The sequence below is a fragment of the Hippoglossus hippoglossus genome, chromosome 21, assembly GCF_009819705.1.
Source record: "Hippoglossus hippoglossus isolate fHipHip1 chromosome 21, fHipHip1.pri, whole genome shotgun sequence".
Lineage (NCBI taxonomy): Eukaryota > Metazoa > Chordata > Actinopteri > Pleuronectiformes > Pleuronectidae > Hippoglossus > Hippoglossus hippoglossus.
Genome location: NC_047171.1, coordinates 16,438,040 through 16,463,842, shown reverse-complemented (window position 1 = coordinate 16,463,842; position 25,803 = coordinate 16,438,040). Strand labels below are relative to the sequence as shown.

The following is a 25,803-nucleotide window of genomic DNA, read 5'->3' as shown; positions in this document are numbered from 1 at the left end:
GCACTGAAACTGGACTCGTGTGTAGTGTATTGTTGGGCCCCGTGTAATCTGATTGCCTGTGTAGCGTAGTGTGTTGGATAGTATCAGGTTCCAGCCGACTCTGCTGGGTCAACACACGGCCGGGGCCATTAAAGGAAGTCTGGTTCAGGGAAAGTTCACCACTATTTTCTTTTCACCATGGCAGCAAAACAAGAAAGAGAGAATAGATGTGTAACATATTTGTGGCCCCCAGCCCAAAGCTGCTGGGGCCTGTTTTGTTTCCTTAATTGAAGCCAGAGATATCGGGGCCCTGAATATCTGTAGTACAAATATAAATAAAGCGGGGGAATAAGATTCTTTCATGATTGACCTCCAATGCAGAAATAATATTGTCCAAATAAGTCTGATTTAAAAACCTCGAAGCCTCTTATTTTTGGAGACATTTGAAACACAGAGGAGAGAAAACGAGTGGAGGAAATTAAGAAAAAACAAACTCCGGATGAGAAATGAAAAGAGCAAGAAATTCCAATCATAAATCCAGTTGTGCTATCTTTCTTCTTTTCTTTTTTTTTCTTGCAATAATGGCCTAGTTTGGAGCAGTTTCTGTGCCAGGCTATTTAGGGAATCAGCATCTGCTGCTTGATAAATAGCCTGGCTCTTTTGTTTGAGGCCAGGTTGAGTTCCTCTCTGGACCCAGCTTATTAGCCTGGATGGCTCTGACCATCGCGGAGCTGTTTGGGGGCGTTAGCATCGTGCCTCAGCTGTGGCGTTTCAAGGAAGTAAATTACACCTTGTTTGGGTGGATCCTGCCAAACTGCATGAATTACACAGTTTTGAAAAATGATGATCACCTGGGCAACTCCTCTACGCCATTTCTCTAAATTTAAACACCTCCGTTATAAGAGATGGAAGATACAACATTCATTTCTGAGAGGCTTTTCCTGTTGCTTGGAGGTTCCTCAGTCCAAAGCTGTTTTTCTCGCTGTCCGAGTTTTCATGGCTGCAGCGTTATTTGTGTGCAGCGAGTAGCACAAACACGATCCCCTTTAAACACACAGACACTTTCTCCTGCAGCCCACGTGAACTTCGCCCTATGGGTCTTTGCACCTGGGTTCACATCCTCCGACATGATCTGATCCTTTCTTTGCGCTTTTAGCATTGTTGGTAAAAAACCCTTTTACCCATCACATACCCTCCATTGAGGTCTTTCATAAATAATTCAGCCGGAGTACAAGTGAAAGTGATGACAGCAAAACTGTCTGCGATCTCTCCCTCTCATAAGATCAAAGAGGTGCTTCTATAGAAATAGGAATTACATTTCCAGACGTTTGTGGGTTGAGCGGGCAGTCATTTCTCTTTCTGCCCCTCTCTCTCTCTCTCTCTCTCTCTCTCTCTCTCTCTCTCTCTCTCTCTCTCTCCTCACTCTCGCTGCTCTCCTCCTTCCTTCTGTCTCCACGCTCCCCCCCCCACCCCGCATTACTTCTTTCTATCACTTGTGTGTTTTCCCCTCATCCGAAGGGACACAGCTGAGTGAAGGTTTGCTTTTAGTCCTAAAACCTCCAGAGCTGGTACATATGAGGGAGTCAGCATATTCAGACAGATAGAGCGGCTGCACTCTATTAGCAGAACTGAGGTAAATAAACCTCACAAGACACGGCTGAATAAATTCCGCTACTAAGGCGGTTCGGTATCCGAGCTAAAACACTGCCTCGCCCCCTGTAGATACCGCCTTTGGGAAATGTAGGGAAATGTACTGTAACACAAACAGTCTCATGCACTGTACTGCTTGATAACGTCCAGAATGAGTAATTATTGTTTAAGAGAATCAGCTTATTTAGTAGGTTACATTTATTGATGTAATTGCAAAAAAAAATGCTGGATATGAGCTTGTTTAAAAACTAATAAGTGTGTGATCATGTTAAAAATTAGTTGACAAATTAAATGTTCATATAGTAAGAACTTATCTGTTATTTACTATTATCTTTTATGTTTCCTGGCAAAAGCTTTAAAAAAAAATCCAGAAATAGATATTTTTCAGACAGAATTTGTCCGGGACCAAAATAAAATTCGCACCTTATAACAAACTTGACAGTGACATTAATGTGCGATAATGTTCACACACCCTTTCAAGCTGTAACTGAATAATAAGTAACTTGAATGCAATCCTCTTAGAGCGAAAAAAATATCTCCCGCGTTTGATTTCAGGCCCTGTCCTTTTTTTCTTTTTTTAAAGTAAAACGTATTTGTTCATGTTTCCTCCCATAATTACAGCACGGAAACCCTTTGGTGTTTTAAAGATGGATGGAACCTCACGACTCGAAGTTCACATCGGAGGGAACTTAGTGTCCTGGTTAAGCTTGAAATGGACTATTGTATGCGAAATAATGTATGAAGCCAATATGTCACCTGTGTCAAGTCACCATAATTCATCTTCAGCTGCGACATCCAGCTCCTTGTTCATAAAGAATGTACCTCCAAAGGATCGTGGCCCCCTCATTACATGCTCATTGCATTTCTTCTCTTTTTTTCCTTCACCCCGTGGGCCTTTCGTTGTAACTATAAGCCAGCAAAGTAGGTATTGATTGCAACTCGAAGCTGTATTAATAAGTGTAGGAGTAAGATGTGTGGAAAGTCAGGGGTGTATCTGCTTCGGAGGCCTTTTCTCCTCCACACTGAGGTGGCACAGTCATTTATCACGCCTGGATCTGTGCCCCTCGTTTGGTGTAATAAAACTCCCCCATCAGAACCGTCCAACAGGTCTGAATCACTCTGTCACACCACCTTCCAGCTAAGGCACGCATTAAATCAAGCAAGCAGAACATTTCCTAAGGCAGCCATTGCCTTTTAATTTCCTGAAGAACCTTAAAATATCATTCATTACCAGAACTACACATATTTGGTTTTTAAAAGTCTCATAAATCAATAGTGGCCTGACTGCAATAATTATAACAAGTTAACATGTAATTTCCAGGCCGAGGGCCGCGCACTGGATTTTAGCATATGCAAACGAGGCAATTCAAATAGTGTGGGGATATTAATACGGAGGAACAGGTAACGAGGTACAGGTTATGAATTATGCATCAAAAAGTGGTTGATCTTCAATAAAGGAAATGAATTCACCGTGTAATCTAATTAGTTATGGAAGTCTATTATGTTGAGCTGCAGAAAGCAACTGTCCTTGAAAAGAAATTTATTTACAGTACATGTTAGCTCTTTGGAATGGAATTGCATTCTGGAGTGCTCCAAATGTTAACACCCCCCCCCCACCCCACCGCCGCAGACACCACCACACAACCCCTCCTCCCTCTGCCAGTCTCTCACCCGCATTCTCCTTCTTTCTCCTCCTCTCTCTCTTTTAGCTCCAGACCTGGCCGGCCTCCGAAGAGGACCCAGAGCTTGACATCATCAGAGAACCCCCACATCATGCCCCACTCGGTCCCCGGCCTCATGTCCCCCGGCATGATGCCACCCACAGGTGCGGTTTAGTGTTAAGTCTGTGTAGCGCTCTGTCGCTCTGATTCACTCTGATTCACTCTGTCTGAGTGTCTTCTATCTCCTTCTTTCTTTCTGTCTCACACACACACACACACACACACACACAAACACACAAACACCCACTCAAAACCTCCCTACGAGTAGTGGCCTCCCCGCAGCTTATCCTCGAAATGGCAACCAGTGCAAAGTGACACATGCACCCAACCACCAGACACCAGCAGCTCACTCGTTTACCAAAAACAGATCCTCCGCTCATCCCCCCGCAGACCAAACGGGGGAGAATAAATTGAAGTGGAGATCTTTTCTCTCAGATTATTCCAGTAGATGTTGCATTTTGCCTTAAGTGCATTCTAATTAGTGCGATTAAATCCACTCCACTGGTATATGTACATAGGCAGTGGTGATGCTAAAGCAGGCTTATCGCCACAAGAATCAACAACAACCATTTGTGCCCTAACTTAGCCTCGGGCCGAGTCTTATTGCAACTAATGCTTTTGTTCTATTTGTGGCTGGCTTCATTGTGACTGCTTTGATGTTGGTGGCTGTAAGTGCTCTCATTTGCATGTTTTGCTCTCCTTTTTGATATGTACTTAATGATATTGTACTGTCAAACAGAATCTCTTTGAATGCTCACTCGCTCTACACTGCACATTGTATTACACGAACTCTTAAATGTTCTACTTTTATTTCTACGAAGAGATGAAAAAACACCACAGCTGGTTTTTCCACGGTGATCTTTGGTGTGTTTTAACAGACGAGTCATTATCTCGCCTCCATCGTTATTTTTTCTTTCTCTTGGCAAAGCAGCATTGGCGAGGTGTTTGAAAAATTCAATTTTAAACCCGGAATCGGTCCGTCCCTGTGATTCAGTACAATGGAGTTTCACAGGCTGGAGCTTTGAACTCTGGGAATAGGGTGAGGTCACTGGGAATCTGCGCCGCAGCACAGGAGGCGAACTTAAAGGCCTGAGTGAAACACAGAGGAGGACAGAGTTGAGAAGGAGCCAGTGTTATTTAGTGGAACATAAAGCAACAGAAAAGCCCTTTGATATCATCCCCTTTAAGCCCAGAGGGACTCTATGATCTTGACATTTAGTCAGGGTATTCAGGGGGCAGAGATAAAGTAATTGAGGTTTTTTTTTTTTTTTGGTCTTCCCATAACTGCCTTAAGCCTCCGAACTGTGCAGAGACAGAATTTATCCATCAATTTTCCGTGTTATAATTAAACCATTTATTGTTTTGATGATGGCATTAAGCATTAAACGTCAAGGAAGTTACAGATTTTGACAGATTCATAATTAAGTATGAATGACCACACAGGAGTTATGGCACGGAAGTGGGCAAACTAATTGATCGCCCTGTCATGTCCAAATGTACTGATTGATGATAAAAAGCCCAACATTGAGAAACTGTCTTAAATAGTTATCATGTCATGTCGTATTAGTTCATTTTTCACACATGCGGGAATGTGGGGCGACGGCTTCGGGGATACTCAGAGACGCCCCCAGCCCCCCCCCCCAAAAAAAAGCCACGGCACAGTTTAATATGGGCTGCAGAGACAAGTCCATTCTCACCTAACCTCTTATCACTCGGGAGTGGTTGACTCCAGCTCAAATTTTGCAAAAAGTAAAAACAAAATTAGTATCTTATCACCTCAAGACCCTGGGATTTTTTCTTTTGGTGATTTCATAATGAAAAAACCATGAGCAAATATTTCTTTAGATATTACACAAGGACGCGAACCAGATTTAAGTCAATGACCATATTCAACACAGTGCGAAGACGTCTTCCTCCTCACACTGCTCTAACAGGACCAGAGGAGCCTATGTGAAACACATTGTTAACATATGTATCTTTGCCCTTGACACCGGTTCCACTTAGAGGAGGACATCTTAATATGCTTAGGCTTCCATTTAAGGAAATACCCTCGTATGTGTGTGAAAAGCACACGTGTGTACATGTGCGAGTGTCTGAATGCGGCGTGCATGCTTTGCGTTCATGCCTTGGGGTGGGGGTGGGGGCGAGGGGGGGGTGGGGGGCTGAGCTGGAGCCTTTCCAGTTGCTGATGCATTACAGGCAGATTGGCCCTCAAATCGGATTATTTGCTGTGGACTGACACCACAGCGAGATGACATCTACTTTAAAGTGGAGAGGGGCCTCCACTCACACTCTGGCCACTACTTAAGCAGCAGCTTCAATATAATTCATTTATGTCCTGGATATGGCTTCAACCTTTTGAATAACGCAAGAGTACTGCATTTACCATTAGAGAAATGAATGTCACCTACATCCTACCAGGGAGCATCCTGTACTTTACTGATCAAAACAATATTTTCTCCTCTGCTCTACTGTACATGTATGTGTGTGGGGATAGCGGTGCCTGCGGCTTTATAGTAGGTGGAGACATATTGTAATATTTATGTTCTTTTAATGCACAATTAGCACGTCAGCTCCCGGAGTGGATCATCTAATCTGGTGCCACTTCAATCTGCTTTAAAATAGATCCAGTATGCACCTGGTAATTTAGCGCCTGTTCTTTGTGCCTTCACCCCTCCTCTATCAGTCGGCCGCTTGTCATAAGGTTAGCGCGCTCTGTAATTGATACTAAATTTGTCATGATGTGGATAGCACAGTTCAAGTGGTGCAGCGTACCTAAGAGTCACGTTTGTCCCCAACCCCGGTTTGTCATCGCTGCGCCGCCACCGGCCCATGCAGTAAACGAGGGCGGCCATGCTCATTGACATGGAGTGTCTCCTCCCTGCTTATCCTGCCCGCCTGATAAATAAAGTGTGTTTTCATTGTTGCCCGTGGTGCGAGTCCCAAACAGAGACGGAGCAGAAACACAACAGATAAGCTCCGGTTATTTTTTTTTAATCACTGCGAGAGAAAGTCATAAAAGTCAGTCTTTTGTGTACTGATGTGAAGTTAATCTGATTTTAATTTAATTATACGAGTTAGTTGCGGAGGGCACAGGCATTGGGCTGTTTGTTGTAAGAATGTTCTGACATTGGCGCAGGTATGGGGCAGCTAGCATGTTAATTAATGATGAAGATCCTGACAATATGCAGAGGCATGACAGCGTTAAGCCAGTCTGCTGCTTCCTTTGCATATTAATAGATCCTTCATTATTATTTAATATGACAGCTGCTCCAAGGGCTACCATCAGACCTTGTCTCTGTTATTTGCTGTTTTGTGCTCCCCATGTGACAGTGCCATGCTATTCTCTATTTGTTGAAATGTTCCCTGGTTTTCTCCTCTGACTGGCGCGGCTCTCTACACGCGGCTGCGATGCGCTGTTTGTTTTGTGCTCAGGAGGATTCCGACTCGCCCGCGCGTCTATCCGAGAAAAGTGTTGGAATCCAAAGGTGACTTTGAAAGAATATATGAGGCTGGATTGTTTTGTTTGCATAGTAATGAATGCAGATTAGCGCTGAGTGGGATTGGTCTTGTTGACGTTCAGCCTTCTTGTGGCTTAATAGACTTGTTGCCGGGCGCCAACATCTCCCAGGCTTTCTCATTAGGTCCACTGTATCGAGGTGTGTGTTATGTGGATATGACAATTGATCTGGCGAAATGAAATAATTATCAGAACAAAGATATCAATTTGTGCGTGTCTCACTTCGTCAAACGCTGGGTTGAGATGGTTTCATCAGTTTCACTATCGCACAACAGCTTTTATTTACTTAATGCACATTTGAAAAAAAACTTTTTGGTTGATTTTTTTTATTTATTTTTAATCAGTCCAGGTTGAGAAGAAAAAACAAACGTTGTGGGCAGACAGGCTGCAGTGCAATAAACAACAGTGCTCTCACAGCCAAAGTTAGAGAGCGTCGGGGAGCACCACTGCAGCACTTTGAGCGGCACCTGATTTGTGGGGGGAATTTATCACACAAACAGCCCAGAGGTGATTTCAATATTTACTCGGCAGTCTGTTCTGCATACGTCTCATTTGGAAAACAGTTGACTCTTGCCCATTATACACAAATGAAGGCTGACCTTCAGACTGGGCAGAGGCCACATTCATTATGTGGAAAAGTAGCACCTTCTTATGAGGCAATGCTTTTTTTTTTTCTCTCCCCCTGCTCGGCCTATGCATATGGAACAGCAGCCAGGGCCCATTGCAAACGAGAGGCCCCTCGTTGACATGATGTATACTGTACGTCAATATGGTACTGATGTATTTTAAGATGCAAACAAGGCTTTAAATTATATGCACCTCCATGTCAGTGGCTCAGAGTGACTCTCGCCATCTGCCTATCAGCTGGGGATGAGAGGAGAGGGTGCCCAGGCCGGTATGTTCTTGTGTGTGCGTGCGTGTTTTGTCAGCGCGGGCTCGTGCTCATGCGCGCATGTATCTATTAAAGCCACATGTTTGATTTCTACCTCTCCTTGTACTTGTGTCTCCCCACAACTGCATGGCTAATAGCTGCTCTTGAGTCCCATCACGAAGACGTGACAGCTTAGTGATGATAAACGCAGACGTTGCCTTGTTCCGCATCAAACGTAAGGCAAACCTGCATATCAAGTGTAAGCAGCCTCTGTAAAAGGGCAGGTGATACTGTATACTGTGTGTTGTGGATACGAGTGATTCCACTAATAGGTACATCTCTTCTTTTTTTTTTTTCTTTCTTTCCATGCATCTTTGATTTTGTTGCGAGGATTGGCACGAAGAGTCGCGGCGCTCTCCTGAGACACAGCGAGCCTACAGGAGCTCTAAGCGCTATCTGTCCCTGCTGTTTGAGACCAGCCTCATGAATAAAGATTTCAGTCACGTTCAATACACCAGAACCCCGGAACTAGCACAATGACAAACCAATGGTTTATGATCTCTGCAGTGTGCTCAGCATATGTATGTCTATAATCTCAGACTCACTATATCAATCATGTGGAGTCCATGTTGATCAAGGTGGGCAACCATGTAAAATATAGCTACTGCAGCATATCTTCAGGGACGGCAGTGGAAAGTGAATGATTATTTTAAATGTGATGTCAATAGTCATTAAAAAAAAAACTGATTGTGATTTAAACTCTCAAAAATATTTGACTTGTTGATCGAAAGTCAGAAAGTGATATCAATATTTAAGTTGTATTTTATTTTTTAACGGTGCAAACATTTGTGTAGGTTAATCCAAGAATACAGCAATAAGACATTCAGGAAAAATAACTTTAATATTTTAGTTTTTGAGGATTATTAATCAGGTTTTATAATCAGTTCAAAAAAATTCAAAACTATTAAAAGTCTTGAAAACACAATATGGTATGTTATTTATTAAAGGTTTTGCTGTTGCCCATATGTCCAATTTCGCCACCACAGCACAGTTCCTCATTAATATCCTCCTTCAAATGTCCTAAACGTGTTTTGGATAATGTACCGGGATGATACAGAATTTCAAACATCCATCTTTTATTTCCCTTTTGAACATGAATCATGTTCCTCCGTTCATTTTACACACACTCTCTAAGTAGTGAATAAACTCAAAGCCCCTCACAAGTTTGAAAGAATAAAATACTTGAATCCGTGCTTCATAGTTTTTCCATTCTGCGTGGCCTTGACGCTCACAAGAGGCCTCTTTAATATGAAGCACTTCAGAATATAGCTGTGAAGAAATGTAACCGGAATTATTTAAGGTGATTTGATCTGATGAATATGTTTGAATGTATCACTGAAACCCACTTTGCTGACAAGCTTTTTTAAAGATGTGGGTCTCGCTGCGTATTTGTTTCACATGTTGAACCTATCTCGCCTCCTGGTTTGATTTTATCCCCCTTGAACCCTGCCGTGTCACATCGTATCACTACGCCTCTATTTTATATCGCTGTTTATAATAGGTTGTACACACAAAATGCTTACATCATGCACTATTACCTTGACTGCATCTATTCCCATCAAGTTACAAATACATCAATACAGAGGAAAGGGTGAAACATTTATAAAAATCATGTTTCCACACACACACACACACACGGATGATAACCCGCTGTGAAAATCACCCCTGTCAGAGGATGAAAAAACCAAGCCGTGATCTCACCGCCGCTCACTCTGCATACTTTATAAAATTATTCATTTTTTATTATTCTCTCGAAGCTCTTTTTTTTTCATTTAGTTTTTTTATTTGCCAGGTGGCAGTGGCTCGGCCCCAGTAGACATGTAGCGTTCTGTAAGCGCTCCGTCTCCTCTCCTCTCTCTCTCCAGGCCTGACAGCGGCGGCGGCAGCAGCTGCCAACGCAGCCATCGCAGAGGCCATGAAGGTCAAGAAGATCAAGCTGGAGGCGATGAGCAGCTACCACGGCAACGCCAACCACCACGGGGCCGACGAGAATGGAGACCTCAGCTCCGGCATCGGTGAGGATGCCCTTCACAGACACACACACAGACACACTGTCACAAACAGAAAACACACATATATTCACATGAACGGAAGACAAATGCATGCTGTGTGAGCCTCCACAGGCAAAGACACAAACACACACATTAAGACTCACATACTTATCATCATTTTGACAAGAGAACTCAAGCCTTTTCCATTGTCACACAATCATCTATGTACTATTTTAAATTAGAATTATAGATATTTACATTATGAATGATTATTGCCCAAATGCATATACTGGTTTAGGTTACTGCAGATTGGCTGATAACAGACATGGTTTAAAAAAATTCCCAAATCTTTATTTAGTTTGCAGACGAATGCGTTTCAAGTGAGTCTCATGATCTCTGAGTTATGACCAATTAAATTCATCATGTTTCGTTAAGGGCAGAATAACATCACGTTACGCAGGATGGCTTGGACTTGTCAAACTAGCTTTAGCTTCAGCTGCGGTCCGTGATTTAAAGCGTTGTGACAGTTTATGTGCTCAGACCACGCCTCCACGAAACTGACCTATGAATACATTTTTCAGGGCTCCTGCACATATTAAATGACTAACTTTAAATATGCATCTCGTTCTGCACATACATCAGGATGTACATTAAAAATCAGATTGGCTGATCCCATCTTGGATTCTTCAAGAAATCTTAAATCTTAATGTGCAGATGACCGAATTTCCAGTGAGTCAGACTTAAGAGTTATGACCATTTAAATAAAAATAAAAGAAATTTTAAAAAAAATAAAATTTTTAATTCAGCGATATTTTCATAGAATAAACGTGCGCTCAAGGGGAGTAAGTCTGATCCCTTGCAAATATCTTTTGATTTATAAACAGTATGACCCCACTCATGCATCAAACCATTCACTGACAATGTATTCAGGTTTTGTCCTTTGTCACTCTTCTCTGTATAAATATATATAAAGTTTATAAATCTATAACCTTTCGACAGTCATGTGACAAACAGTGTTTTACAAGTGGACGGATATTTACCTCAGATTAAAACCAAAAGCTTCACACTCGCTGCCTAACTTTGTACCAGATTTAATTGAAACCTGCGGTAAGTTGTTGCGATGCTGCTTTGTTAACAGACACACAAATATACAGAACCAAAAACCAATTTGCCACAGGTCATAACTGATCCTATACACACACTATAGCTCTTCCTAAATCAAATATTTTCCCGACACCGTGTCCTCTCTGCTGCTGTTTTCTTTCAAATGGAGAAATATTGTTTTTTGTTCAGTTTACATTCATTGTCAATATTAACTTTGGTCAGGTAAGTCCTGCTTTCTCTAGTTACGTTACACGTTTGTGTTGAAAGAAAGGGAAAAAAAGAAAACATTCTAAATAGCAAAGTGAAACTGTGAGTACAGTTTCCCAAAGCTATCAGCTTTTAACAAGGCCTAATTGAATTGCTGTGAGAGCACTGGTTTTTCAGTATGTGCCATTTCAATTAATTATTAGCCCTAAAATGCAGAAGGATTTTGGTAATATCACACAGAACCACTTAGTGTATTAAAGAGAATGATAATGTATGTTGGTGCAGATTCATGAGCCCATTCCAAATTATAGACCCAAATGTAATCCCCGTAGCTTTGGTTGCTAAATGGAGGTTTTGATTCACTTACAGTAATAAATGGCTCGACGGCTGAATACATTTCAACAGTAATACTTGACACCGCGGCGCTTCTGGCGTGCGGGATGAAAACAGGATGTGTTTCTAAGCAGATTTAACAATGCAAAATGCATAAAGTGTGAGGTCATCACTCTGAGAGAATGGAGTGTGTAAAAAAGAGAATATGAGCGTGCGAGGTCACGGAAATAAAGATAAATGTGAGCACCAACTGCAAGGCTATGGCAATGGAGCTAATAAGAATCTGTTTTATCTTTTTACAATTTAAATTGTAACCTTGAGCCCACAGCCAGCCACACAGGCTCCCAGTAGAATCATAATTCTGGCGAGGGGGAGCAGCTCTAGGTATGGGTGCACGGGCCACAGCATTAGCTCTCTGAGTGAAATATATGGCAGTGACGCCTCTCGGCCCCATCCACAATCAATTGGATTCTTTTCCTTTAATATTTACTCGCAGCGATGAGATGCTCGTCTGCATGGTGATGAACAGTCTGCCACTGGCGTTTGAAGGTGACCTGTCAGTGAGTATGGACAAATCTCTCGCTCGCAGAAATGTAGAAAATAAATCATTAGGGGCAGGCAGTCAGACAGGGGCCTCTCTCTCTCCCTCACTCTCCTCGGATTTAAATCAGCTCAGATTTATGATTTGAATTAATGCTTCGTTTGGTCAAAGGAATGGTCGCCGAGACAAATGATGTTTGGTACTGAAACCATCCTAATATTGATTACTGGTTGTCGCAGCAATCTCTTGTTTATATCAAGCACTCTCCTGTGACAGGGTGGCCACCAGGAGTCATCCTGATAATACGCCGAAGAAATATGGGCCCGCTCTGCACTGAAGGGGCCATGAAACACGGCTCACAGCGTGCCGTCTTCTTCATCCGGCCCCGGGCTTCCACCCGCGTGTTTATTTTTAATGGAAGTGTTTTTGCAATTTCGCTGACTGACTTAAAAGAAAAAAGGCATGATTACATTCCAGAAGTGTCTCACTCTGGCTTGTTTGCTCAAACTATTTTGGACTGTGAATGCCTAATATGTCCAGCTCTCAGGCTTATTATCCAACGGCAATCTAAACTTATAAATCGCTGGACTGATATAGCTCAGAGTGGGCAGAAAGAAGAGGCCTGTATTTGGCTGTGGCCTCGTCGGGATGTTGTCGGTACTGACTGTTCAGAGCTGGGGTATGACTTCATGCTGTTTTTTTAACACACTCAGGCCCCAGCTGCTCTCAGGAAATGGACTGGACTTTTATAATTGTCCAGCCTCAGCCACGACTCACAGCAAACGGATGTGTTTACCCACACACATGAGGTTACCCACCGTGATAGGAATTGATATGATAATGTGTGTATCTCTGGTAATACCACAAAGGACATAGATCCGTTTAATCAGAAGGAGCAACTACATAATAAAGTCATCGGTAAAAAAAATGTAAGATCTTCCTCGGGCTAGCACACAGGTGCTTTGTCTCAGTGTTTGTCTGAAGAATATCTTGTTTTGCAAAGAGCTTAAAGCGAGACAGCCAGTGAAGGACACTCTGTTCTGTTTGTAGAGTTGGATTTGCCCGTCACTGTCTTTGTGTTGATGTAAACCGAACGGGCTAATGTTTCTCCCCCGCATTAAATATTCATCACAATTAGACCTTCCTGTTTGCATCAATGTTATTAATTATACGAGGGGAAAAAAAACAAAAAGCCGGTTCCACCCTCAGCCAAAATAACCAAACATCCCGAGTGAGAGGAGAGGAGGGAAACAGGTATTCTGAGACACAGATAAAAAAAACCCGATGAAGACGTGGTGACATAAACATTTAAAAAGAGACAGAATGAGAGGTGTGTGTGTTTCTTTGATTCTCTCCCTAACGCTCTTTAGTCGGGCAGACAGAGCCCTCTCAAAGCACAATGTGGATTGTTCCCTCGTCTCTCAGGAAATGCCACAATTACAGATCACAGACCAAGCAAAACACGTGTGGCGCAGGGCCTTGAGGGGGATAAACAGCCCCGCCATTCCCTCCCAGTGCACTGACCCCAGCCACAACCTTCATTACTGGGAAAGAAAATATTGTCAGCTGCCCACTAACAAACACCTGCCAATTTCAAGAGAAGGAATTGCTTTTTTCAGCTGCGGAAGGAAAATAAAGTGTTTCTCCGACCCTCACAAGAAGGAGTGGGAAGAAAGGATAATGCAACATTCACCCTTGTCCTCGTTTTCTCCGACTCTGTCTCACTTACTTCTCTGTGTTTCACCCTCTGCCTCTCTTTGGCCACTGGGTGCTGCCCTGCCACTCATCTGACTCCTCGCCACACAAGTCTAATGGAGCTGAAATCTCGTTTGTAATTAGATATGGGAATTCCATTGTCTTCAGCCAGATGATGCCCTGACATGCCAACCAAACAACTCGCCGACTGACAGCACGGCAGGAAAAAGAGGACAGAACACTGACTGGAAACTTTTTAAATATTTGCTCAACCTGTAACGAAGCCGTATAAGCAGTTACACTCTGCAGCACTATTTCACAACCTGAAAGCCCTTTGTCTCGCATCTGTGGCTTCAGTCCAGGCTGCCTGGGCCCAACAGGGAGCAGGGGAGCCACATGCTCGGCTGAAGCTGGACGGGTGGTGACAGGTACCTGGAGTGTTGCCTGACTGCGAGTTGAGAGGAAGAGGTTCTGGGTGAGATGATGAGGAAGCATCATGCTCTCTTCCCAGGGTCATCAGGCTAATTTCTGCAAGCCCCACCCTCATGCTTGCATCTTTGCCTGTGCGTGGGTGTGTATGTGTTTGCATGCGTGCTCGCGTGAGAGCGAGAAAGAGGGGGCCTTGGCCCCTGAGAGTGCTCTGTGAGGAGACCACAGCTGTACACTCCCAGCAGCTAATTGGTCCTTATCTAGCTGTCCCATTCATCTTCATTTTTTACCAATTACTGAGCATTATCTGTGTTCTCAGTTGGGTATGGGACTTAATCCTTTTTGGTTAAGCTGGTGCTACAGCTTGCAAATTTCAAATAGAGGAAGGAGGGGTGGTGTGTATGTGTGTGTGTGTGTGTGTTTGAGTAAGGGGGGGGGGGGGTAGTTGGGGAGGGTTGGAGAAAGCAGGGAAAGGTGGAGGGGAGGCGGAGAGGGGTGGGGGGGTAAAAGTCATAGCAAAAACAAACTCTGAAACTTCCCATCATCCCTCACAGGCAGGATGCAATCAATAAACAATGACATCACACAAAGGAGAGAAGGGGAAAATGGAGGAGATCAATTATTGGCGTTATAATTCAAGTCCTTGTTTGCAAACGTTGCAGCCTCATTGATTAGGCCGCTCGTGTTGCACTCACCATTATTGACTTGTTAAAACCATATTTTCTCATCATCAGTGGTTTTGCATTGGCGGTCACACAGATAACAACGCTTTAAGGGGCGCCATTAATTATTCACAATGTATTCATTTTAAAGCACAGGGAGTCCAAATCATCCTGTTTACTCTACAAACAATACAAGTATAGTACATTGCTCATCCAGAAGGTACATCAAGACGCCGCAATCTGGGACAGTTAGCCTTAATTTTCTGAGATCAATGCATAACTAGGCTCCTCTCTATATGGGGTCCGCACTTGGCCATGCTGCAGAGCTGAGTGGAGTCAGCCTGGAGACCATGCACTAATTACTGGAGTGTTTACCGCTCTGCTGGATAGCATTTGTACCATTTTGGATCATATCTGTGAGTAAATGTGCTTTGCGCTAGACCGATAAATATGACATTAAGACGACAGTGTTTTTGAATGAAATAACAGTGGAGGGGAAAAAAAGATAGTTATCAATTATAGAATAAACACAAGACTTGAAATGGGTAAAATTAACAGGCCTGCACGTACTGTATGTATACTTCCAGGACATGGAGGGACGCATGTCAGCAGACACAGACAGTAACAAGCACAAAAGCAGGACACATATAGAGCGACTGCTTCTGCACTTTGATAGGGATCTGTTTGGTCACACTCTCTGCGCCAGCTGTCAGCCCAGCTCCACTGCTGCGATTTAATTAGTCTGTTTATGTCCTTTCTAATAATAAAGCTCTCTGGGTGGAAGGACACATCCAACTGGCTGTAGCTGCACTCTCCAACCTGCTAGCTGCACTAGTGCTGGTGGCCCAGCGCAACTAAATGTGGGCCATGATGGAGGATGGTGGCTACTTCCTGCTCCTCTAGACAGAACAATGGCCCTCGGGCTCAGATCTAGTATCACCCCCTACTCAATCCTAACCTTAACCATTAGGGGATAAAGCACATACTGACCTGATATGAGTGTCTAGGGGCAACTTCATCCATCTTCCTCTCTAGCTCTCTTGTGGGAGCCTTTGTCAGACGGAGCTCTTGAGAGAGACTAGATTGTAGCCATAGGCTGAATGGAATTCGTTTCACGAACATATCATAACACCTCTGTCGCTGTAACAGATTATTGTCTCGTCTGATTTACGCCATTTCAGTGTGCTTTGTTTTGATTTCTCTTTATTCCGAACTGGACCAAATAGCGGTGTCAGACACCCCGAGCTAGACAGAGAGCAGCCGAGCAGACAGACAGCCTTCCAGCCTGACTGAAGAGCTTGATGGGTCTCTGTCTCTCTCTTGGGATTTAGCCCCTCACCATCTCTCTATTAGGCTGCCAGGCTCTTGGGAGCCAGGTGACAGATAAAGTGAAGAAGGACACACACATTTTAATAGACATTTCAAAAGATAAACCTGATAATGATTTCTCTTGTTAATGAAGTCTAATGTCCTCGTTCTAATTCCGGTAGCGTCGGCTGTTAAGCATCAGCGTAACACTTGAATATGCATGATTGGTAAAATGCGAGGCGCACTGATGTAGCCACAAAACACACAAACGCAGACAACTGCAGAAATAGATTACAATAACTGGGGGAATTGATTAAACATCATTTCCGTAATGATCCATATCAAGTTCTATCATGTTTGAGTGGCAGCACAGTTTCCAGATTATAGGGAGGAGGAGACACGAGCAGGAGGCGACACACGAGACGGACCTCGTGTCACAGAAATATTTGTTTGATTGTCTCGTGTGGTTAGTCGCAGGAGCTATAAAAAAACAACTGACCAGTTGAGTTGTCATCCCTCATCAACATTAGGCCTCATTCTTCATTAATTGGATGGATTAATTTGGAGCGCTTTGATGCCGGGGTGATGCATGCGTTCGGCTGTCCCCTCCTCACTATTCTCTGTCAGGTTGAATTTAGCCAGGGAAAGGGCTGACCTTTGAAAGTGAAGAGATCAACACAATTTGAAAAGACAATGTCACTTGGTGTAAATGTGATACGTGTAATGAATGACATTCAACCTTTCAGTGATGATGAGCTTTCGCAGGTTGCAGTAATGTGAAAAATATACACACTGTGTAATTGCATAGATTGTGGTGCAGTTTACGCATATGCAGCTAAGATGGTGCAGCATTAGAGTCTGCGTATCATGTGCTCTCATTTGACTGTGATTATGTCTAAGAGGATGCATTAGCATAGAGCAACAATATTACTGTGTAGACAATAACAGTAATGACAATATACAGTGATGACAACAGGAAAATGGCAATCTCTTTGACTGTGATTACGCTGTGAAAATGTGCCATATTGGTGTGATAGAATTAGTTGGTTCTGTTCCACGCAAGCACTCTGTCTGTTACCTGAAACGAAAAGAAAGGTTGTTTCCTCTCAATTATGATCTGGGTTCCCTTATCCAAATAGAGCCATCAGCCGTATACTGGGCCCAGACATCTTCGTCATCACACCGCCGCTCCTCTGGGACCAAGATAAAGACAAAGAGAGCAAGCAAGTTCAAACAAATGTTGAGGAATTTCACAATCTGCACAGTGCTGACAAACAGAGGGAAAGCATTTCTGGATAAACTGTGTTTAGAATCACTTAAGAAAATAATTTGAGTACATAAAAAAAGATAGATTTAAGAATATGCATTTTTACACTGCAATTTATGAAAAACATGCAAATGGAGAAAAAATCTTCATCAATTTGACAACACACGCACTGCAAAAAGAAAACGTGCCACAAATACCCACAACATAACAAAATACTCAAAACAGTGTTTAAAACAGTGTTGAATTGTGTTGGGAGTGTTTAATTGTATATTATGAGTATTAGATTGTGTTGGGAGTATTTAATTGTGTTGGGAGTATTTGGTTGTGTTGTGAGTATGTAATTGTGTTGTAGTATTTGGTCTCGTTGTGAGTATTGGTTGTGTTGTGAGTATTGGTTGTGTTGTGAGTATTAGATTGTGTTGGGAGTATTTCATTGTGTTGTGAGTATTTCATTGTGTCGTGAGTATTGGTTGTGTTGTGAGTATTAGATTGTGTTGTAAGTATTTCATTGTCTTGTGAGTATTTGGTTGTGTTGTGAGCATTGAATTATTTTGTGAGTATTGGTTATGTCGTGAGTATTTGATTGTGTTGTGAGTATTTAATTGTGCTGTGAGTATTGGTTATGTTATGAGTATTTCATTATTTTGTAAGTATTGGTTATGTTGTGAGTATTTAATTGTGTTGTGACTATTTCCTGGGCTATTTCAATTTGCACGTGTTTTCTGAGATTGTGGTGCGTTGAGCTCTCAGGGCCACCGTAGTAATTAGATCCAAACTAACGACCTCTTCCTGGACCGCTGTGATGTAAAATTCACTTTACAGTCAGATACATCACACACCTTGAACTCATTATCACTGCAACCATGAACCATACACTGCATTACCGATTTCCTCTCACAGAGGGGATTGTAACGGAGGAAGTGAGAGCGCGGGAGCTAGTGATGCTAATTTTGTAATTAAAACGGATGATCTGATGACCACATGCAAACTGATCCCCCCCCAAAACCCCACCCCCCCCGTTACCGTCACCGTCCACCAAAGTGATATGACGACTGAGTGGGCCGTGATTGATAACGCTCGTCAATATATTTCATTTCAGGAGCCTTAGTCAAATGACAACTGGTTGTCATTGACTGAAAGCAATCTTTTTAAAAGGGGAGCCTTTGCTAAGTATCAGATGAAAATGATTCCTCTGTCTGCTTGGGTGTCACTGTCTGTAGGAGCTTTATTGATTGGGCTTGAATATATTGCACCCGCAGTAGTAACAGCTGCTAGTAATATCTCTTCTCTCCTTCTGCTCCCCTCCTCTGTTTCGCCGCGCTTTTCTCCGCCACAGCTTATTTTCGGCAGATCGGATGTTGCCGCTCCCTCGTGCCGATGTTGTGTATTTATCAAGAGTGATGTGTGACAAATGTAAAGTGAGCCTGGTTCTGACCCAAATTACAGGAGCGAAGGCCGTTTGGTTAATGTGTCCTGAAGGCCTGGCTGCACTGGCCACCCCCAGCCATGTGCATGATTGCATTAACTAAAACCCGCCATTGTCTCTCCCCCACTCTATACGCTCACTGTTATCAAGCACAAGGATGTTGGCATTGGTTGGTAAAGGTCATTTACTGTAATGAGATTTGCCACATGCAAGCATATGGCTTGATTATTGCCCTGTTCGTTAACATTTTCAGCAAAGAGACAAATAGACAGCTAAAAGTGGGGCCAGTGCGGGTGGGGGTGGTGGCGAAAAACGTGTTTAGCATTTTCTCCTCAGAGATAGAAAGAACTTCCTTTTTCTTTTTTTTTTTTTTACAACAGATCTGTCACAGAGATGATTGATCTTTCAATTTCATAAGGAATGCGTGCCATTAGAGCCGAGGATTTAAATTATCCCATAAAAGTTGCCTGCCTTAGATTTTACACACTTAAAGGACAAACACCTCTGTCTGCCTGCTTGATAATTTCTGCCACATGTTACACTCCAGTGGTTTGGGGTAGGAAAGCAATTATGTTACCTCATCAAACCAGAAATGTTTTCTTATCATGGTTTCTCTTACATTACGTTACATTAGGCATCTTGGCAGGAAGTCTTTGCCCACCTGAATCACTGAGAAGTCTATCTCTATATCCTGGCACGCTAAACGCATTTTGTTTGTTGATGTGCGCGAGCTTGAAATGCATCCAATCATTGCGGTTGTAGCAATGTAACGCATATTGTTTGCATGTGTTTCTACGTCTGGCCGGCTCCATGTGGCATGTGAGTACGTACCTATGCACAATTATCTATACTGCATCACTGTCTGAGCGTGCGTCCATATGTTTTCACGTTTACTTCGCCTTGTTACGGCGAGATGTATTCTTTTTATGTGCCTGTGTGTGCACGTGAGTGTTCAGCAGGTATTTAACAAAGGCAAGATGTTTGCTTTATTATCAACATTAACTGCGTAAACACAAAAGGCTTCAAAGTTTCATTCAATGACACTGAGGGGCTGTGGGTGGCTACATCAAAGCTCAATACCTTCCTCTCTCCCCCCCATTTTAATGAGAAACAGGACTCTCCAGCCTTGACTGAACCTGCCATCTGTGTGTGTGTGTGTGTGTGTTTTTTTTTCCCTTGTTTGTGTGTGTATGAATGTGAGACCAGTTGTGTTTTTGTGTATATGTAAGCCTGCACTTGTGTTGCATAAAGTGGCACCACGATGCCAGACAGCCATATTTATGGAGGCTGAGTCTCGTGTTTGATCTAATGGCTATGAGGCTCCCTCCAGCTCGCACAGGCAGGGCTTCTGATTTTGGAGATTAACAGTTATGGTAAAGATGAATAGCTGATTAGTGCTGAGGAGAGACCTCTAAATGTCTTGCCGCATGACAGACACTTTTTCACGAGCCATTCATTTCCTTCTGGGACCGGTGTGCAAACCCTTGATACGACCACAACAAAGACTCCATGTGTGCGCGCGCCGCCGCCTCACCTTTGTCGGAGAAACACATACACGACATGGGGGCATTTTACAAGCGCAATTAGGAGGAAAACCGAGATTGTTTTGCAGCAGCCGTCTCCCTATGCATTGTGCTGTGAGTCAGTCCATTTTAGCTGCTCGGCTGGAAAGGCCCTGTTCAGTTTGACAGATCAGAAGAGGAAAAAATTATCTCGACACCATGAAAAACCAAAAGGCTTAGCACTGAGCAAATCGGCCTTTTGTCTCGTTCAATTCAAATCAAAGGATAACCAGGAATGTTTGTTTGACAACAGCATTTACAATGCATTGTTCTGAAGCCCAGAGCCTCCCAAACAAAGACAGATAGGCTTTAAACAAGTCATTTAATTAGCACTGGATCCACAGCTTTGCCTGCGCCAACCAATTATACATTCCTGAGGCATGTGCAGGTCCTATTTCACGGCAGCGAGAGGCAGATCCTCTCCAGCCCTGTCTCTTACAGTACATCTCTCCTTTTCCATTTAAGAGAAGGTAAATAGCCCAGACAGACAGCTTCATTAGCCAGCATCTGAAGAGCGTGGGGCCGATTGTCGCTTAAATAGTGCGCTTTTACTGCAGGCCCAGGCGGCGACCTCCGATCAATTACAGCTGACATTATTGTTTGTCGGGAGCTTTTTTCCTGGACAGAGGGAGTAAAAAACGAGATCAGGCCTGAGCTTTGGCTGGAAATGTAATCTTCCTCCTCTCTTTGGTTCTTTCGCTCCACAAACAATAAATCATTCAGTTGAGGAGATAATAAAGTGCCAAGTAGGAGCTAGTTTAATTTTTGTCAGGGGAAATCTGTCCACAACAGAGTTAAGGGTAAGGGGGCTGGCTGCTGCCTCCATAGCATTTTCAGTGACAATGGCTTACTTCCTTTTTTTTCCTTATTTTCCTCTGTAGGGTTAGATGGCCACAAAAGGCTGAAATCCTGTTTAGATGAAGATTAACTGCAGCACAAATCACTGCAGGTTATCATTTCTGTCATCAAAATAAATGACTGCCCTCTCTTTAATCATTTTAAAACATTCAACGCTCAATCTTTTTTATTTTTTTTTTCAGCGTGATTCTTTTAAGTGTTGGACCTATCGTCAGCCGACGCAGTTTGGTCCTGATGTAACAGCTTTTTAATCATCTTGTTACCAAGGGCTGTTTTAATTCATTCAATTCATCCTCCGCGATTCAGATCTTTGCTTATCCATGCGCGAACTCCCGAGCACTGCACAACATAATAGCTGAGCTGTTTATATTGGTATTAAGTGATTTGTAGTTTTAATGATGGTAAATAGGAGTTCACCTTTGCAGGTCCCTCAGGCTTACTTCAGGTAAATTACTCTGAATGTATTGTTTATGCCCTTCAGGAGCGAAGGGGGGGGGGGGGGGGGGGGGGGGGGTGGATGCGGGGCTGGGGGGAGGCGCTTGTGCTTGTGGGAATTCACCTCTCATCAGGTCTGAACTTCTGTGTCGGAGATAAACAGAAACTGACAAATATGTTTCTGACGGTTTGCCCGCTGGAATATCTGCACAATATCCAAGTGATTAATGAGTTTGACGGATGTTTGTTTAATGTGAATTTTGAAAAGTAACAGGGAAACTTTAATGGCGCATGAGACCCAATAGTTTGTTGATGAAATCACATTTATATTTCATCGATCCAGATTTCCATTACACTGCATGTCACCTTAATATTTTGATTTCTTCCTTTCATCAAGATCCAAAAAGATTCCTGGATCTGCCCCCTGATCCGTATCTGCACCATAATTTAACAGGTTCGTTTCTGACCCACACCACATCCTTTCACCAAGTTTCATGGTAATCCATCCTGTAGTTTTTGTGTATTCCTGCTTTCTGACTAACTAACAAACCAACCAACCAATTAACCGACTGTGGTGAAAACATGACCTTCTTGTTCTTGAGTATTATTGTCGAGTTTAAATTCTTCAAGAATGTTTACTGCAGTTATTCCTAATCCCTTCATTTAACAAGAACAAATCCAGCAAACGGCAGGAACTTGCATATGAATGAAACTAAAACACTTGATTGTCTTGCAAAAAATGCCAGGTCGGATGAATAAACCAATATCCTTCTCACCTGGGCTCTTTCAGCGACAAATAAAGGGATTTGCCGGACCCTCGTCGGTCTGTGGCACGTTACCCTACAGCGGCCTGAATGGGCCTTTATGGGAGAAACAGCGCTTTAGGATGGGGCGACATGAAAGGGGCTGGACAGGCAGTGAAAGCGAGACTAATACCCACTGGAGGGAACAGAGGTCCAGTGTTTCCCCCCCACCGGGCCGCCTTTCAGGTGGCGACACATCGCTGAAATCCACGTAGCCAAGAGCACAAGCTACGGCGAGGAGAACCCGACAAGTAGAGGAATGTCATTTACACCGAGTAGATTTTTTTAGGTGATTCTCCAACTCTTTTCATACTTTATGGATTTGGAGAAAATTTGTCCAACGAGGTGCATGCGTCTTTACGCGAGGCGCTGTATTTGATTGAATGGGCGTAATGTATCCATCTCAAAGAGAGAGTAAGTCTCTTCACTCGGGCCCTTGAGTGGCCTTGAAGGCTGATAGGTACCCTAGACCTCTTCATGTTGTCCTATAGTAAATACCCCCACAATCAGGCCCTCTGTGGTGTTTTTTAATTGAGCTTAGCCCGCTGAGTAGTAATTGATTCAGTCTGAGCTACAGCAGAGGCGCTGATACAAGGTGCTGCTTGGCTTCCGCCTTTCTTTAATCTCCCCTTGCTTTATATTGTTTGGGTATACTCGCCACTGAGAAACTGCATGCCATCTTTCTTATGGAAATCAATGCTTCTTTTGGAAGGAGGGGAATGACAGAGAGGAGTACTTCTCATGTCCTTTCATTTTCAACCAGTGTCCTTCTCTTTAGAGGCTCCGCCATGCAGATCTCCTTGCCCTTTGGCTACTGATGTTTTGTCGGAAAAGAAGAGTGGAGTTGTTTTGTGGATCGGCTTTCTGTAGTGCAGCATCTATTTTTCTCCCCCCCACCCCCTCCTCCTCCTCCTCTTTCTTTCACGCAGCTTTTTACCTTGAATCCGGCTGCCAAGAAAGAGAAGAGAAAAAAGGAGTGAAAAATCAACAGAGGCTCAATCAGATCCAATAGTGTCTATGAGGTTTTCTTTAAAGCAGTTGAGGGAAGCGTTTGAGCGGTGGAGGAATGAGACCAAACTGTTCCCAGTCACTTTTGATCCTGCCAGTTCAAAGTCCCCATAGAGCGGAGGGTGGAAGGAGCATGGTTGCCTGCGTTGTGGCGGTGGTGGTGGAGGGGGTGGGGGGGTGGGGGGGGGTACAGACACCTAGCTTTGACCTTCTGTCTGCGCCCGTGTCCTTTGAAAGTTGGCTTGTTTTCATTAAGCCATTCAGAAGCACAGTGCAGGGCCACAGTTTGACTAACTGCGAAACCCCCCAATGGTATCTTTATTAGACATTCTTTACATTTTCAGACTGCTAATGTCTTCAGTTTTCCCAATTAGGCGTCCCATTGCCAGACAGCAATTGAATAATTTAAAACATTTGTACGATATGTCTGATGTTGTAATGGAATAATTTGTGTGCATATGAAAAGGGAGAGAAACGAAAATCCCGTAATTGTGAGCGAGCTAAAAGTGACTCTTTCTGGTCTCGCTCACGCCTTCCATCTCTCCGGTCTGGAATATAGACCGCTATAATTAGCCTAAAGTCATTGCCACAGTGTAGTCTGACGGTACTTGTTTGTCATTAGCACATTTAACTAGTCATTTGGGTAATGGCTTTCAAGATTGCCTTTGTTTTTACGGTGATATTTTTTATATGTAAATATTGAGACAATTTCCATAATGTGCCCTTTTTATTCATCATAGAATAATTGATGCAACTTTACTGCTGTGTAAACTTTGGTCTTTGAATGACTGTGGATATACTGTGGTTATCGTCCCCATTCTTTCTTTATTATTATTGCAGTAGAATCTATTATTAACATAAATTGTAAAACATTTATGTGTATTATGTTAACATGGAAGGATACCCAAGAAGCAATTAATTTAAATCATTCAATTTTTTTCCTGATGGATCGCGGGTGTGAAGATTTAGTGTTATTGGAGGCCAATTTTAAAGGGATATCTCAGTGGAAGGAAATGTCTGATTACTGGATTAACAGTTTTCAGACAGAGCGGCTGAAGTTTCCCCTGTGAATATCTCACTCATGATACGCATCATTGAGTAACCAACAGCCTTTTCATGTGTCTCAGGCCTGGAACTCCCCTTCATGATGATGCCACACCCCCTGATCCCAGTCAGCCTGCCCCCAGCCTCTGTCACCATGGCGATGAGCCAGATGAACCACCTCAGCACCATCGCAAACATGGCGGCTGCAGCACAGGGCCAGAGCCTGCCCTCCAGAATGGTCACCTCTGTTATAAAGGTAAATTTTAAAACAGGATGCAGCAATGTGACAAAGATGGTTTAGACGTTTCCTGCTGCAGATTCAGTCTATACCTGCATATTTATTTTGGGTGTTCTGGGTGTTTTCTGTGGATGCAGGGGCTGCAGGAACGTGTGCCGGACAGTCCCTCCCCTGCTCCCTCCTTAGAAGACAACAGGAGGCCGGGCAGTCACCCATCGTCCCACCGCAGCAGCAGTGTGTCCAGCTCCCCAGCCCACACAGAAAGCTCCTCAGATAGGATACGTACGTCTTCATACTACAGTTAGTGACGCCGACAAACCTCCAAACATACTGTGCACACATTGTTGTTTTGTCAAATTTACAAAGACAGAGAATAATTCCACCTTCAATATTAATTCATCCTGTCTCATCACTCCAGCTGCACACCACAATGGCCTGTCCATGAACCAAGCCCTGCTCGGCCTGTCCCCCAACATCCCGCCTGGACCTAAAGAGGGAGACCTGGCCCACGACATGAGCCACGAAGCAAAGAGGATGCATGCTGACAAAGGTGAGTTAACTTGAATTTCAAAATACATATAGTATATAAGGAATAGAAAACTAATTTGTAGCTTTATTTCATTCTGTTAAATGTTTCCCATTTTGGAATAAGTCAGATCCAAGTGACTGCATTCTTCATCTATTGTAACAGCTGATAATATCAGATGTAATTCTGGGAATAGGTTCAGAAAACAATTTTGAAGTCTAAGTCTAAATGCGAGCAGAGAAGGTTTGTCAAACCTGGACCAAGTTAATATTACAAGACAGGCAGGAGGAGATATGTAGTTTAGGTGTCACCAATGGAAGAGTCCATTGTTTGTGTTGAGTACAGCAAGTTCCTCTTGCTGTATATAGCTTGCTATGTTAGGGTTGTTTCCTATGAGTATTCAATTAAGAAGGGAAAACCTTATAACTGGGATATGGTACATTTACAGCATATGTCTGTTCTACATTACATCTGCTATGATCACATGTCATCACCATAGAATCCAAAGATAAAGAGCAGTGTTTTGAACAATTCTCCATGTTACCTGCACCATTTTCAATAAACT

General features: G+C 43.2%; 1 protein-coding gene across 8 annotated transcripts in view; it reads left to right on the top strand.

Moving 5' to 3' along the window:
* The window catches only part of dachd (dachshund d), a 93,885-nt gene that overhangs the window by 45,012 nt on the left and 23,070 nt on the right, over positions 1-25,803 (top strand). For 2 of the 8 annotated variants that reach the window (XM_034573700.1, XM_034573702.1), the window contains exons 2-7: positions 3,339-3,454; positions 9,667-9,816; positions 22,017-22,073; positions 24,558-24,730; positions 24,841-25,012; positions 25,131-25,262. In XM_034573700.1, the coding sequence (XP_034429591.1) occupies positions 3,339-3,454; positions 9,667-9,816; positions 22,017-22,073; positions 24,558-24,730; positions 24,841-25,012; positions 25,131-25,262 (800 nt within the window). The remainder of the gene's footprint in view (positions 1-3,338; positions 3,455-9,666; positions 9,817-22,016; positions 22,074-24,557; positions 24,731-24,840; positions 25,013-25,130; positions 25,263-25,803) is intronic. The other 6 variants (XM_034573701.1, XM_034573706.1, XM_034573703.1 and 3 more) reach the window with 3 other exon arrangements.